Genomic DNA, 12,574 nt, shown 5'->3' with positions numbered 1-12,574 from the left:
GAAAGCCAATCTGTGACACAGGCGCAGGACTAGAGCCCACTCTAAGCCACGGGGACTGATCAATGGCTATGCCCGAGGTTTTAGGGCCTGGGTCTCTCCTGGGGTAGAACTGCTCACCCCGGGGTATGGACTGCTTGCGACCTATCAATGCATTACCCCTGTGGGCCACATTCCTCCCAGATGAGTAGCGATACATTGCAGATGCGAGGAGAGTGTTTCAAATTGTGACTAGTTTGTAGACAGCCATAGCCAGAATTGCCACTGGCTCTACTACTCTATGAAAAGCTTAAATGTATCCCTCTTCCCTCAGCAACCTTCCTTTCTTCCTCCCCTCCCTCCCTCCTTCCCTTCCTTCCTTGCACTCCCCAAAACATTCCCTCTTCATTTCGTCCACTCCATCTTCTTTCTTACTTTTTTCTTCCCTCCCTTTTATTCCTTCTGTCCCCTTTTTCATTAGTCCTTTTTTTAGCACCCATCGTCTGTTCTCTTGCACCCCTTTCGTACTCACCCTTCCATTCCCCTCAACTGTTATTATTGTGTATAACTGGCACACCCTTCACGTCCATATTTCCTTCAAATCCACCTACACCTTAAATCTACCACTTTCTTTTTCAGACACCCCCTTACAATAATCTACTGATCACGATGGGGAGCGTCTCTGTGTTACTCCTGCTCGTCCTCTGTGTACTTCACAGCAACCCCGTTGACGGCGCAGGTAAGCCACGCACTAGATGTTTGCCTGATTACCCCTTACTTTTCCAGAACAAGCACTGGCAAAGCCAACCGTTTGGGTGTTTTCTATTGAAAGAGGTTTTTCTTCCTGTTCCTCTAATTGATATTATTACCCACACAGCTTTTTACATATTACAATTTTCTGCAAATGATCCAAATAAAATAATGAATTACTTTACAGAACAGAAGGTTACTACTATTATTTACATTTTCCAGGAAAAAGCTGTGAATTGCGATGCTGTGTTGCTCGGGCATCCAGCCGCGAATCGCACACTTGGTTAATAAGTGTTTTTATTTTTACACTAGAGCCTGCACGATAGCTTCAATTAACTCATTAGCTTTCAGAAATATGTCTTTGTAAGTAGAAAGGGGTGCCTTTAATCACACCAATTCAACAAGACTCCAGATGTGAAGCTGCTAAATGACTGCAACTAATACATTACCATTCATACAGCTGTTTTTGCAGGATGGAATGGCTATTGAGCTCACCCAAATGCAACAAGAATTCAGATAACAGATAACGTAGTGGGTGTGTGTGTTTGGCATTAGCAAAGCCAACATGCCCAGTTAGTGTATCTATTTAGAGGTCTGTGGAAGGAAGCTTTGGTAGAGAGTGTCACAGTGTGTGCTTTATTGTTTGCATTTGTGTTGTTTTTTTATGATTTCTAATGCATGATTTACAAATGTGTGATTCTGTGAGTGATGCGCAGATGGTCAGTGCATTGGGTAAAGGATTTTTATCCACATAATCAGTGGAGTAACTTTGCTGAAAATGTTGGGGGGACATGACATCTGAAGAAAAGATGACCCAGTCAAATGAAATGGGACAAAATGGAGTGCCATGAAGGTTGGGGGCGGGGACAAACACCCCTGTCCCCCCTAAAATTAAGCCCATGCACATAATACTGTGCAAATGATACCATATACTCAGGTAATCCCATAATTTGGGTACGTACAATGCTCTTAGAGCAGACATTGGCATAACACATCCACATACACCATATGGCATGCAATGCCATCATGTGGGTAAGAACGCCCACCAAATGATATGATATGATGTGATAAGTCATTTATAACGCGCCTGTACACACGTTTTTCGAGGCGCGATAAGACCAGGGAGGGAAACAGGTGGGGAGGACAAGACAAAATATCTTACTAGGCCCCATGTCATTCAGATTGTGCAAGTGCGACGAGGTATAGTGCAGGGGGAAGGGAGGAGGGGGAAGTGCCAGGAAAAGCGACGTGTAAGAAGGGCAGAATTGCTCTGAGTAAGTGCCGCCAGGCCAGCACAGCTCTGGATAACTCAGAGGAGGAAGGGGACTGTAGTTAACAGTAACATCTCCTAAGTGCACGGTGGCCCATAGGCAGTGCAGGGGAGACTGATCGTGGGGGAACCTGGTACCCAGTTGAATCTGACGGTAGCTAAGCAACCAGTCGGCACTGGAGACAGGTAGGTCAGCAGGGGAAAGAGAGGGAGAAAGCAGAGGAGAACAAGACGGTCTTGAGCTGCTTACGGAACTTCAGGTGGTCTGCTGAAGTTTGAGAGGGGCAGGGAGGCCATTCCAGAGGGAGGCACCTGCAGAGGAGGGAGATCTAACCCCCACTCTCTGCCTTTGGAAGCGGCTGACACTCAGAGAATTAGATGTAGCTGAGTGAAGGCCTAAAAAAGGAAGGTATTTTGGAAGAGAAAGCTGGATTTAGTGTGGGTCCTGGCCCCAGAAAGCCTTGTTGACAATGCAGAGGGTTTTGCACTTGATCCTTGAGGCCACCGGGAGCCAGTGGAGAGATTTCAGGGCTGGAGATATATGGTCTCTGGACTTGAAGCCAAGGACAAGCTGTCACACCTCAGGGAACCTGGCGGCTTTGGTCTAAATGGAAGCTGCGTGCTCCATTGCTGGTTCCTTCACGTACGGCGAAGCGCAGAGTACGGGTCTAGTCTTTTTGCTCTACGCATTTCGACGCCGGCTCTTTAGCCTCCCACTTCCGGTGTCGGATGCGTTGCAACAAACAGTTTCTCTGATCGCCTGTGCTGCCGTACTCCTCGTACTTCGCTCCTCAGACTCTTGTCTCCTTCCCGGTTCTAGTCTCCCCCTTCTATTCATCCATTTCTTCTTTCCAGCTACTCTTCTCGCCTCTCTTATCCTCGCCCTTCCTCCTTCTACTTTTCCACTCCCGTCTACCGCCCGTCCCTTCCTCCCGTCTTGTGTTGTTTTCCCTCTGGCTCGTCTTCTTTCACTCTTTTCTACTCCGCCCCCCCTGCTTTCAGTCCTCTATCATCCAGTGTATCGACCTCCGCCTGTACAACGGACTGCCTTGCCTCTTCCTGATCGGCTTTATCTTGGTTCGTTCTGTGTACCGACCACTCCCTGTCCAACGGATTGCTTGCCTCTTCCTCTATTGATTTGGTGCTACCGGAACTTTCTACCTGTGTTACTCTGGCACTCAACTGCAGTTTATACTTTATTGTTTGCTACCCCTGGAGTTTCCTGATCGCAACACATCACATCAGTAAAGGAGTACCATAATGGGGTTTTTTCTGCCACTGGCTTTTTCCCCACTGTTCAACGGATGAGGAGGGCAGCCACAGTTCACCCATTGGGTGTCACTGTGGCGTCCTTTCACGGTCGTCCTTATCTACATAAAAAAAAGGTGAAGACTCGAACCCAGGATAACCCGAAGCTTGCATTACACTGGAAAATCAGAGGTGAGGAGGAAGGGGAGGACAGGGAATCAGACTCTTCACAAGTGGAAGAGGATATAACAGATCTATCTGACACAAGCCTTGCAGTCCTGTTCTGGAATAGTTGCAGAGAGTTACAGCAGTTCAGCCTAGAAAGAACCAGGGCTCTGGAGACAGTGAGCATCTGGGAGAAAGTGAGAAAAGAAAGTATACCTTTGAGGAGGTGCAGCTGGTAGTGGGCCTTCTTGGCAAGGTCTGTGATGTCAGGGGAGAAGGAGAGAGTGGAGTTGAAGATGACACAAAAGTGTTTGGCTCCACACAAAGGCAAATGAAGAGGGCCCAAGGTGGGTGGCCAGAGTGAGAGAGGGAAAAAAACAGGAACAAGGATTCCAATGAGAAGGATCTCAGTCTTACTGGCAATAAGGCAAAGCACATTGGAGGTTCACCAATCCTGAATCATGGATAGACATTCAGGAATGAGTGAGAGAGAAGAGGAGGCTGAGTGGAGCCTGAAAGAGAGCCAAGTGTCATCAGCATAAAACTGAAAGTTAGAGCAGACGGTAGAGATCAGGTGGGCCAAATGGGCCAAGTAGACACTGAAGAGCCAGGGTGAGACGATAGAGCCCTGGGGAACACCATGTGTGGAGAGAAAGTCTCCAAGTTTGACCTGAGGAAGGAGGTCAACCAATCCAGAGCCTGATCTGTGATGGTCAGGTTCTCATGGACTCATTTGATGAGGATGGTGTGATTGACTGTGTCAAAGGCAGGGGAAAAGAGAATGAGGACCAAAGGAAGGCTAGAGTCAAGGTTAGTGAGCAGATCATCGCAGGTGTTCAGGAGAGCAGTTTCTGTGCCTCTGGCTGCTTTGAAGCCAGACTGATGGTCATGGAGATAACCAACAGATTCAGTGTGGAAAGTAAGCTAGGAGAAGGACAGCTTTTCAAGGAGTTTGTTGTTATTTGTTTATTACGTGCCGTAGCCCGCAGCCAAATGGGTGCGGTGGAGAGACAGGCTGAAAGTCACTTATTAGGGCATGAGCAAAGGGAGAAACTTTAGCTAAATAGGAGGTTTTTAATTATTTTCTAAAGGTATGTTCTCATCGGTACGCACATTTATAGGCAATTTATTCCATTCCATGGTGGCTTTAACTGGGTAGGAGCGGTCTTTGCCCTCTATCCATTTCCTTTGCGGACATTTCAGCTGCATATATTCCTTAAATCTAGTGACTCTTGCCACATTCTGCACATTGATGCGTTCTTTCAGGTACCTTGGTGCATTTCCAAATAAACACTTATGGTGTTAATCTTAAAGTGTATTCTGGCCTCTATTAGGAGTCAGTGCAGCACTCTCCTGTGCATAGAGACCTGATCACATCTAGAGATGTTTTTCATAACCCTCATATCATCATTTTGAAGTGCATGTAACTTCTTAATACAGGCTTTGCTTGCCCCGCTTAACAGAGCATTACAATAATCCAGCCATGGCATAACCAAGGCTCTAACTAGTGTGGCACGATTCACATTGGAGATGAAGAGTTTCATTGGACGCAGGAGCCTAAGGTAATATTGGATGCTTTTACTTACAGTTGTTACCTGAGCTTCGGCACTGAGTGAGGCCTCAAGAGTGGCACCAAGAGTTTTGACTTTTGCTACTGTTTTTATTGAATGTTGTCCTGCACAAAAATGTGAGTAGGAGGTCCCTATTTTGTCTCGTACTTGGACTGAGCAAGAGTTCTGACTTTTCACTATTAAGACATAAGCCATTTTCTGTCATCCAAATTTGTTTTTTGCCTCATAAGTGGATGAAATAAGTTCTGTTACTTTTATATAATCGCCACTTAGCTCAAAAATGAGCTCAGTGTCATCTGCGTAGTTAGTGAAGTACAAACCAAGAAAATCTAAAGATCACATAACGGGCTGCAAAAAATATTGAAATGGATGGGAGATGTGCACGCCCCCTGGGGAACTCCACATGTACTAGGCTCAGGTTTTGAAAAGGCGTTTCCCCAAGCAATCTTTGTCATTCTATTGCTCAGGAATGCTTCAACCCACTTGATCGTTTCAGGGGGGCATAGTCCAATTTCTCCTATTCTTTGTACTAATTTCGTATGATCCACAAGGTTGAAGGCTGCTGAGAGATCTAAGAGCTTCAGCAGCCCGCCTTGCTTTCATCCACAATGTTCAACCTTTCCGTCTGCAAATCAAGTAAGGCACTCTCTCTGCTATAAGATGGTCTAAAACCTGATCGTCAGGGAAGTAGAATGTAAGGTTTTTCAAGGTGTTTCTGGAATTGTGTGGTAGCCACTTTATTGATCAGTTTCAACAAAAAGGCACATTAGTAATAGGTATGAGATTAGTATAAATGACTGGATCCAAGTTAGATTTTTTTAATTAGTGGGGTAACAATCACTTCTTTCAAGAGATTGGGCCCATTATTTTCGGAGAAAGAGGCGTTGACGAAACGGGTCAAATAGGTAGCAAACATGTCAGGGTGTTCTAGAAATATTCTAGAAGGAATTACATCAGTTTTTAGAGGTCGCAGGACGCATCTCCTTGAGAAGCTTCACCATGGACTCCATCGGTATAGGTTCAAAAGAGGAAAGCACTTCTTCACCAGCTAAGGATGCAGATTCTGAGATTTAGGAATCAGGTTTTGTATGAGCATTTTTGTTATTAGAGATGCTAAGCTCTGCTTTGTGGATTTTTTTCTGTCAGCAATAGCTTTCTGTACAGCTTCACAGTCTTCATTAGTAGGTGTGAACTGTTTGGCTTGTGATTTAGGTTTTTCTATTGGCCTGATAATTTCAAAAAAATGTTATTGTTATTTTTTTAGAATCTGAGATTTGAGAATCAAATAAATGTATTTTTGCCTGGAAATGTTCCACTTAATACATTTTCTGCAATGTTTTCCTTTTTCTTTATTCTCTTGTGTCTGGGTTTTCGCCCTGGTTCATCTCACTTTGTTTCTCTTTCTTTAATATAACGAGATGTGCAGTGAACCATTTTTGATTGATTTCTCTTTCTTTAACTGTCTTCTGCTTCATCAGTGCTACCTGATCTAATTTTATTTGCGCATTTCACATAGTCAGATGCTAGCTCAAGCGAGTAGTGCTGATCTGTAGAGGCCATCAGTTAGCCAAGGCACTGCTGCAGCGCATTGAAATTAATGGTATTCGAATTCCAGCAAATTTCTTTTTTCATTTCATTGGACCTTTGGACAACCTTTTAAGAACATGTGTTGGAGATGGAAACTGATGGATCCTAACAGGCAGTATTCCATCCAGATGGTGTGAGGTTCCTGTAGCCCAGGCGGCTTACAGGAATACCCCTGGCAGAGACTGAGGCATCCTAACAGGCGTTATTCCCTCCAGTTGGTGAAAGGCCCTGCAGCTTCAGCAGTTTACATGACTCCTCCTGGCAGAGCCAGAGGCATCCTAACAGGCATTATTCCCTCCAGACGATGGGAGGTTCCTGCAGCCCAGGCAGCTTACAGGAATACCCCTGGCAGAGCCGGAGGCATCCTAGCAGGCATAATTTGCTCCAAATGGTGAAAGGTTCCTGCAGCTCAGGCAGTTTACAGGAATACTCTTGGCAGACCTGGAGGCATCCTAGCAGGCATTATCTCCTCCAAATTGTGAAAGGTTCCTGCAGCTCAGGCAGCTTACAGCAATACTCCTGGTAGAGCCGGAGGCATCCTAACAGGGATTTGTCTGCCAGATTGGGAGAGGTTCCTGCATCCCAGGCAGTTTACATTAATATTCCTGGCATAGCCGAAGGCATCCTAACAGGCACTATTCCCCTAGGTGCTGACTCCTGGCAGGGTTGGAGGCTGGCTGTTTGGTAACACTTGCAAGAGATGAGTGCCTAGTTAGATTTTCTCTAGAGGGTGCATCCCCTCTACTCCACTCTGATAGGAGCAAGCAATCAAGCAAAGTGAGGGCGCCCAACCTCTCCCTAGAGAGCTTATATAACTTAAAAAAAAAGAATAAGTGCACTTCTGAGCAGTTGTTCAGGTGGCATTGGAAAAAGGCAAAACCTTTACAGGCAAATCACAAAACTGCTATCTCAGTAATAGTCCCTCCACCTGCTGAGCTACCTCACCAGCTTTGAGCCTCAGGACATTCCACAACTTTCAAAGAATCCATCTGTTGAGGATGTCCAAAGGCCACTGTCATTGCATTAATAGCAGTGCAGTTCATGTAAAGGTCCGCAAGTCAGTGGTGCTTAATTTCCAGTAACATCCATACAAAATCAAAATTGTAGCTTCCCTTCTACCATGGCTGTCAAACCCACATGGAATGACGGAGAAACTTGAGTTATTTAGGGCCTTTGTCTTCTGCTATCTGTAATGCTGTCACCTCTCATACACTGCAAATGACCATACACATTCCACTGTTCTATTCCCACACTTCATCAATTTCCATCCAACACTGCAGAAATTGCCACACGGGCAACCAATGTTAGCATTAAGATTGCAAAGTGCAGCCTTGTTCACCCTTGGCTTATATGTGTCATACTTTGCTCTGCAGACTGATATGTAACTATATTTTTAGATATGTATAAGTAATATCTACACTAATTCAATATTTTCCTTTTTTGTGTGTGTTGGGTTATGATAAACTATAACAGTGTTATTAATCTGCTACCATTCCAAGATGAATGCTGCTTTAGTGAAGATGCAACAACCTTGCACCATGGATCAGATAGATGACACCAGTGCCCCTTTTTTACCTGCCTCCTAGAGTTCTAGCAGTATTGCACACTCTAGCCAGAACTAGAAAGTGTATTTGTGGACATCAAGCAATATGCTGTAGGCCAATTGATGCTCATGGTCTCATTGGCACCTGGGACACTTAGTCAAGTCCAGCCTCAGTGGATCATTTATCCTTTTTGGAGCAGAAGCCATACATTTCTATGCGAGATGGTCTGGAAATGATTCATTTTCTTTGGAATTTTAAATACTTCTAGGCTTATTATTTTGAGAATAGGGTCTCATCATTGATTTGGCGTGGGGAAAAAGATGGCAGTAATTCTGTGACCGCCACTTCTCCCGCACAGCCAATCTAAAGGTTTTCTGTTGGTGGTTCCCTGATTTATTAAATCAGGTGCCCACCGGCAAGAACCAGGCTGTATTTCTGGCACTGGTATTACAGGCTGGTTACGGTAGGTCCATTAGCCAGTATCCTGCTGGAATTACCGGCAGGACACTGGCATTCTCCTAATGACCCATCTGTCATTATGTAAATAACATGAAGGAAGTCGTGCGGTGAGAAGTCAGGTAAGTGTCCCTTTGCTAATGTTTGAGATTGGTAGGTAAAAATTATATTCTATTAAAGTGCATTTTACAAGCTAATTTTCCATAATATGACCTTGATTTTATTTTTCCTGACCCAGAATAGAAGGCTAAAGGCCCTCCTTGGAGGAAGGACAGCTCAGGGGCACACATATGATTATAATATTATACAAACAAGAGTAAAGAGGATAAAGTTAATCATCTACACAGAAGAAATAACATGTTAGATGTATCCATTCTCAGAGCTTTGAGAAGAACCCTCCCACCCACTTCATCAGCCCATGAGCTTGACACAAAATCTATTTAATGCAACACTGAATGAGATCAGAGAATGTGAACCTGAGCTGTGCAGCTTCCTTCATAGTGTGCACTTGCAAAGTCTGAATGACAGCATTAAATGACCAATAGCAGGAGCTTCACATCTGCTGTTATATTGTGGGTCAAATAATGATGCTCAGCATGAGTATTGAAGGAGGTGACATGGCCAAAGCACTTTGTATGCTGTATGTATCCATCAATGATAGTTATTATTTCTTCCTCATACTCAGTGCATTGGTGTTTGGCTAAACTAGATGACATGAAGTGACATAGTGGCCCTCATTACCATACTGGCGCTAAACCATCGCGCTATTAGCACCATGGTTGGTGCCGGTATCGTAACGAGTCCGCCAATGTTCAATGGGGAATTACCACCCCATTCCAAGGTTGGCGGGGCGGTAATTCCCCATTGAACATTGGCCCTTCCCTATTCCCATTTTTGCCCCATAGGGTTCAATGGGACTGGGGAAGGCGCTAAGTACAGCAAATTGCGGTACCGTACTTAGCACCATGGTCCCTTTGCGGGTCCTGCAAAGGGACCTCGTAGTAAGGCGCTAATGGGTTAACGGCGCCACAGCCTTTTACGGCGCCGTTAACCCATTAGCGCCAGGGTCGTAATGATGCCCAGTGAGTCAAAACCTAATAAGTACTTGAGTAGATACATATTTTAAAGTGTAAAGTTGTTCAACTTGGGGATAGTACTCTTAAGAAAAGACCCACATAAAGTGCCACTTCAGTAAAGTAGCCTAACAGAGAAAGGGGCATGTTCACTAGTGGTACATGTTGATAAGAGACTCTATTTTTAGGTTTCTTCGATAAGACGAGGATGGCTAATAGCTTTCAATGTGATTGTCACTGTTTCTACTGTGTAAAATTGCTCATAATTCGCCAAAACCTTTCCTCATTTGTTTACCATTAGATAGAATGTTCAAGTCACATTGTATTTTTGTTTTTTTTCTCTGTTTTCCCAATTAAAGATAAACTGATCTATACCTACACCAATGGTTTTTCGCCAGTTTGGAAGGACACAGCCAGTGGGGCAAAGGATGACGTGTCCATCTGGAAACCAATTCCCTTTGCAGCAGGTAAGACATAAGCGATGTAAGGAGCGGTCCATTCTACTGAGTCAGAGGACATTAGTAGAGCAGTCCCAATGTTCAGGACTGATGTTCCAATCATGCTGAAGTGAAGTGGTCCTCAACTCTTTCGGGATTATCTTTATTACAAACACAATTGGAAACATGTATGTATTTGCATTGACTTAATCCCATCTGCAAATACAGAGAAAAACAAAACAAGTGTCAATATCAAACATTATTAGTTGACTAATAGCCTAGAAGCAGTTCTACAAAAGATCCCCCCATGATTATTGAAGCTCATGATATGTGCATTGTATTTGAATTAGCAAATGTGGCAGCTATCCATGCTCCTTTACCACATTTCCTTGCACTTCTCTGTGTCCAGAAACATGATATGATCGTCTCGATTCCTACGGAGGGATATCTGAGAAGTGGACAAATATCCACTACTGTACCGGTATGTTTCTATGCCAACTGCGGTTATTGTGTATATGCCAGCTCTTCTTGACCTTAGTACACAAATGCACAGACGCAGAGACCTATCTATTGGGGGATTGATGTCACAGGCCCAGCCCCATCTTGCTACAATTGAACATTTGATAATATTGTGCTGGGGGATCACTCCCTTCCTCTTGTGTCTTATTGTTACTGCCTTCGCTGCAAACAGTGGTATGTATGTTAAAAAACATAAAATTAAATAATGCAGTTTTTTGAAGGCTTACAAACTCTTCAAGGTTTCCAATAGCTTTGTCAACTATTCTTGTGTTTAGGCTCAGTAGAAAAATAAGCATGAGTCCACTTTTCTTAGTTTGCAGCAGAGGCGTATCCGGGATTGTCTAACAAGTGGGGTATGAAGCTAATGTAATTGGACCCATCGCAGTGATACTAACATCTGTTAAATGCCCATGCAGCGCTACTGAGTGGGCATTTATAGATTTTGGGTAGACCTTGTCCTCTCAGGCCCTACCCCTCTGGTTTGCAGGTGGGAGGAAGTTAAGGATGCAGAAAGCTGGACTGACTACTGTCAAGGGCTCGATCACTGGGTCGTAGTTTACTGGTTCCTTGTTGTGATGGGCTTCCTCTTTTCTTCTGGGAGGTACCGATTCACAAGTTGTCCAGGATGCTCTGGTGTCAATGCAGGCAGGAGACCCGACCCCCTTCCGTTCCAAGCATTAGTGGACTTGGGCAAGGTCAGGGACCAGTTCCTCACACCATGGGCGATTCGCCTCCTGGTGGTTTAAAGTGGTGGTCTTCTAGTAGCGCCCAGACAGGATTTTCCTTGCGCTTAACAAATTTAAATACATACATACATACAAGGCAGCTGAACCTTTTGGGTGTCAATGAGGCGGGAGGCAGCTGATGGTCTCAGTATGTCAGAGGAGCCAAAACCTGACAAGGCAAGGCAGGAGTAAGCAGGTAAAGGAAAAGGGCAAAAAGAGGAACGAGCTGGAGGAGGAAGAAAGCAGGAGCAGGACTAGGTAGAAACGAGGAAGTGCACAAGGAATGAGTGCAATAATGGCTGGAGAGAAACCAAGAGCCACAGAGAGGGAGAGCACTAGGCAGGACCAGTCCATGGGAGCGATAAGATGCAGTGAGCAGGCATCTCAGAAGCCTTAAACAGACCAAGCAAGGTGTTCCGGTGTCAGTAGTTTCCCTGACAACCGATTGCCGATCAGCTGACCCCAGTACAGAATGGCCCGCCGTAGCCTGCTCCTGGAAGCGACCTGGGGACCACAGCATCCATGGGACAATCCCCACCGGTACCTTGCACATCTGCAGACACCCCAGGGGCCATAGGTGTAATGCGTCAGTCCACACCACCGGGGATATAATCCTCCACATCTCAACAGGTAAGTGGTGCAGGCGGTGCGAGCGATCATGGCAGCGTGCAACAACTGCACTGTAGGGGAGACCATTATGTGCACTGCACAGCACAGTGCTTTCTATGTGATCTAGGGCTAGATCTAGGGCTAGACTGCTTCTGTCTGTAAAATCATTCTGGTATGTTGTATTTTTGTTTATGTTGTCTTCACCCCGGGCTTATGTCTTTCTAGGTTTCTTTCTACTTGGAGATACTGCTGTGTCTAACTATTCACCACCTCCTAATGCTGCGGTCATTGTGAAGGACATTGGAAATGGGCTCCTTAGTCCACCTCAGTCGTTCAGGTACTATTGATTTTACTACTGGGTTACACCAATTATACTCTCAGCAAGGCCAACAAGTGAAGTGTTTGCCAAGTATCAATGATGAAGGATGACGATCATGTATCATTGGCTATTTTGCCTCTTTGAAAAAAAAATAACTACCCACTCTAGCTTTAGCTGGGTGGGGAGGTTCTTCAAGCTCAATCAACTTCAATTTTTTAAAACTTCAGATGGGCAGAATATTGGGAAAAAAAACAGGCTAGGAGTGTAGGGCATTTTTCCTCCTACCCAAACGACAAGGTCGTTATGTCTTGGGCCGATGTTGCAC

At 44.9% G+C, this 12,574-nt stretch overlaps 1 protein-coding gene across 1 annotated transcript in view; it reads left to right on the top strand.

The window, feature by feature from the left end:
• Positions 1-12,574, top strand: part of LOC138521063 (uncharacterized) — a 45,747-nt gene that overhangs the window by 23,682 nt on the left and 9,491 nt on the right. Inside the window, exons 2-4 of the mRNA XM_069633586.1 lie at positions 616-715; positions 10,000-10,107; positions 12,156-12,267. Coding sequence (XP_069489687.1) covers positions 616-715; positions 10,000-10,107; positions 12,156-12,267 — 320 coding nt within the window. The remainder of the gene's footprint in view (positions 1-615; positions 716-9,999; positions 10,108-12,155; positions 12,268-12,574) is intronic.

Source organism: Ambystoma mexicanum, chromosome 13 (assembly GCF_040938575.1).
Source record: "Ambystoma mexicanum isolate Mex_15411 chromosome 13, UKY_AmexF1_1, whole genome shotgun sequence".
NCBI classification, from domain to species: Eukaryota; Metazoa; Chordata; class Amphibia; order Caudata; family Ambystomatidae; genus Ambystoma; species Ambystoma mexicanum.
Note: the sequence above shows the minus strand (reverse complement) of the source record. Positions and strands in the feature narration are given on the sequence as shown.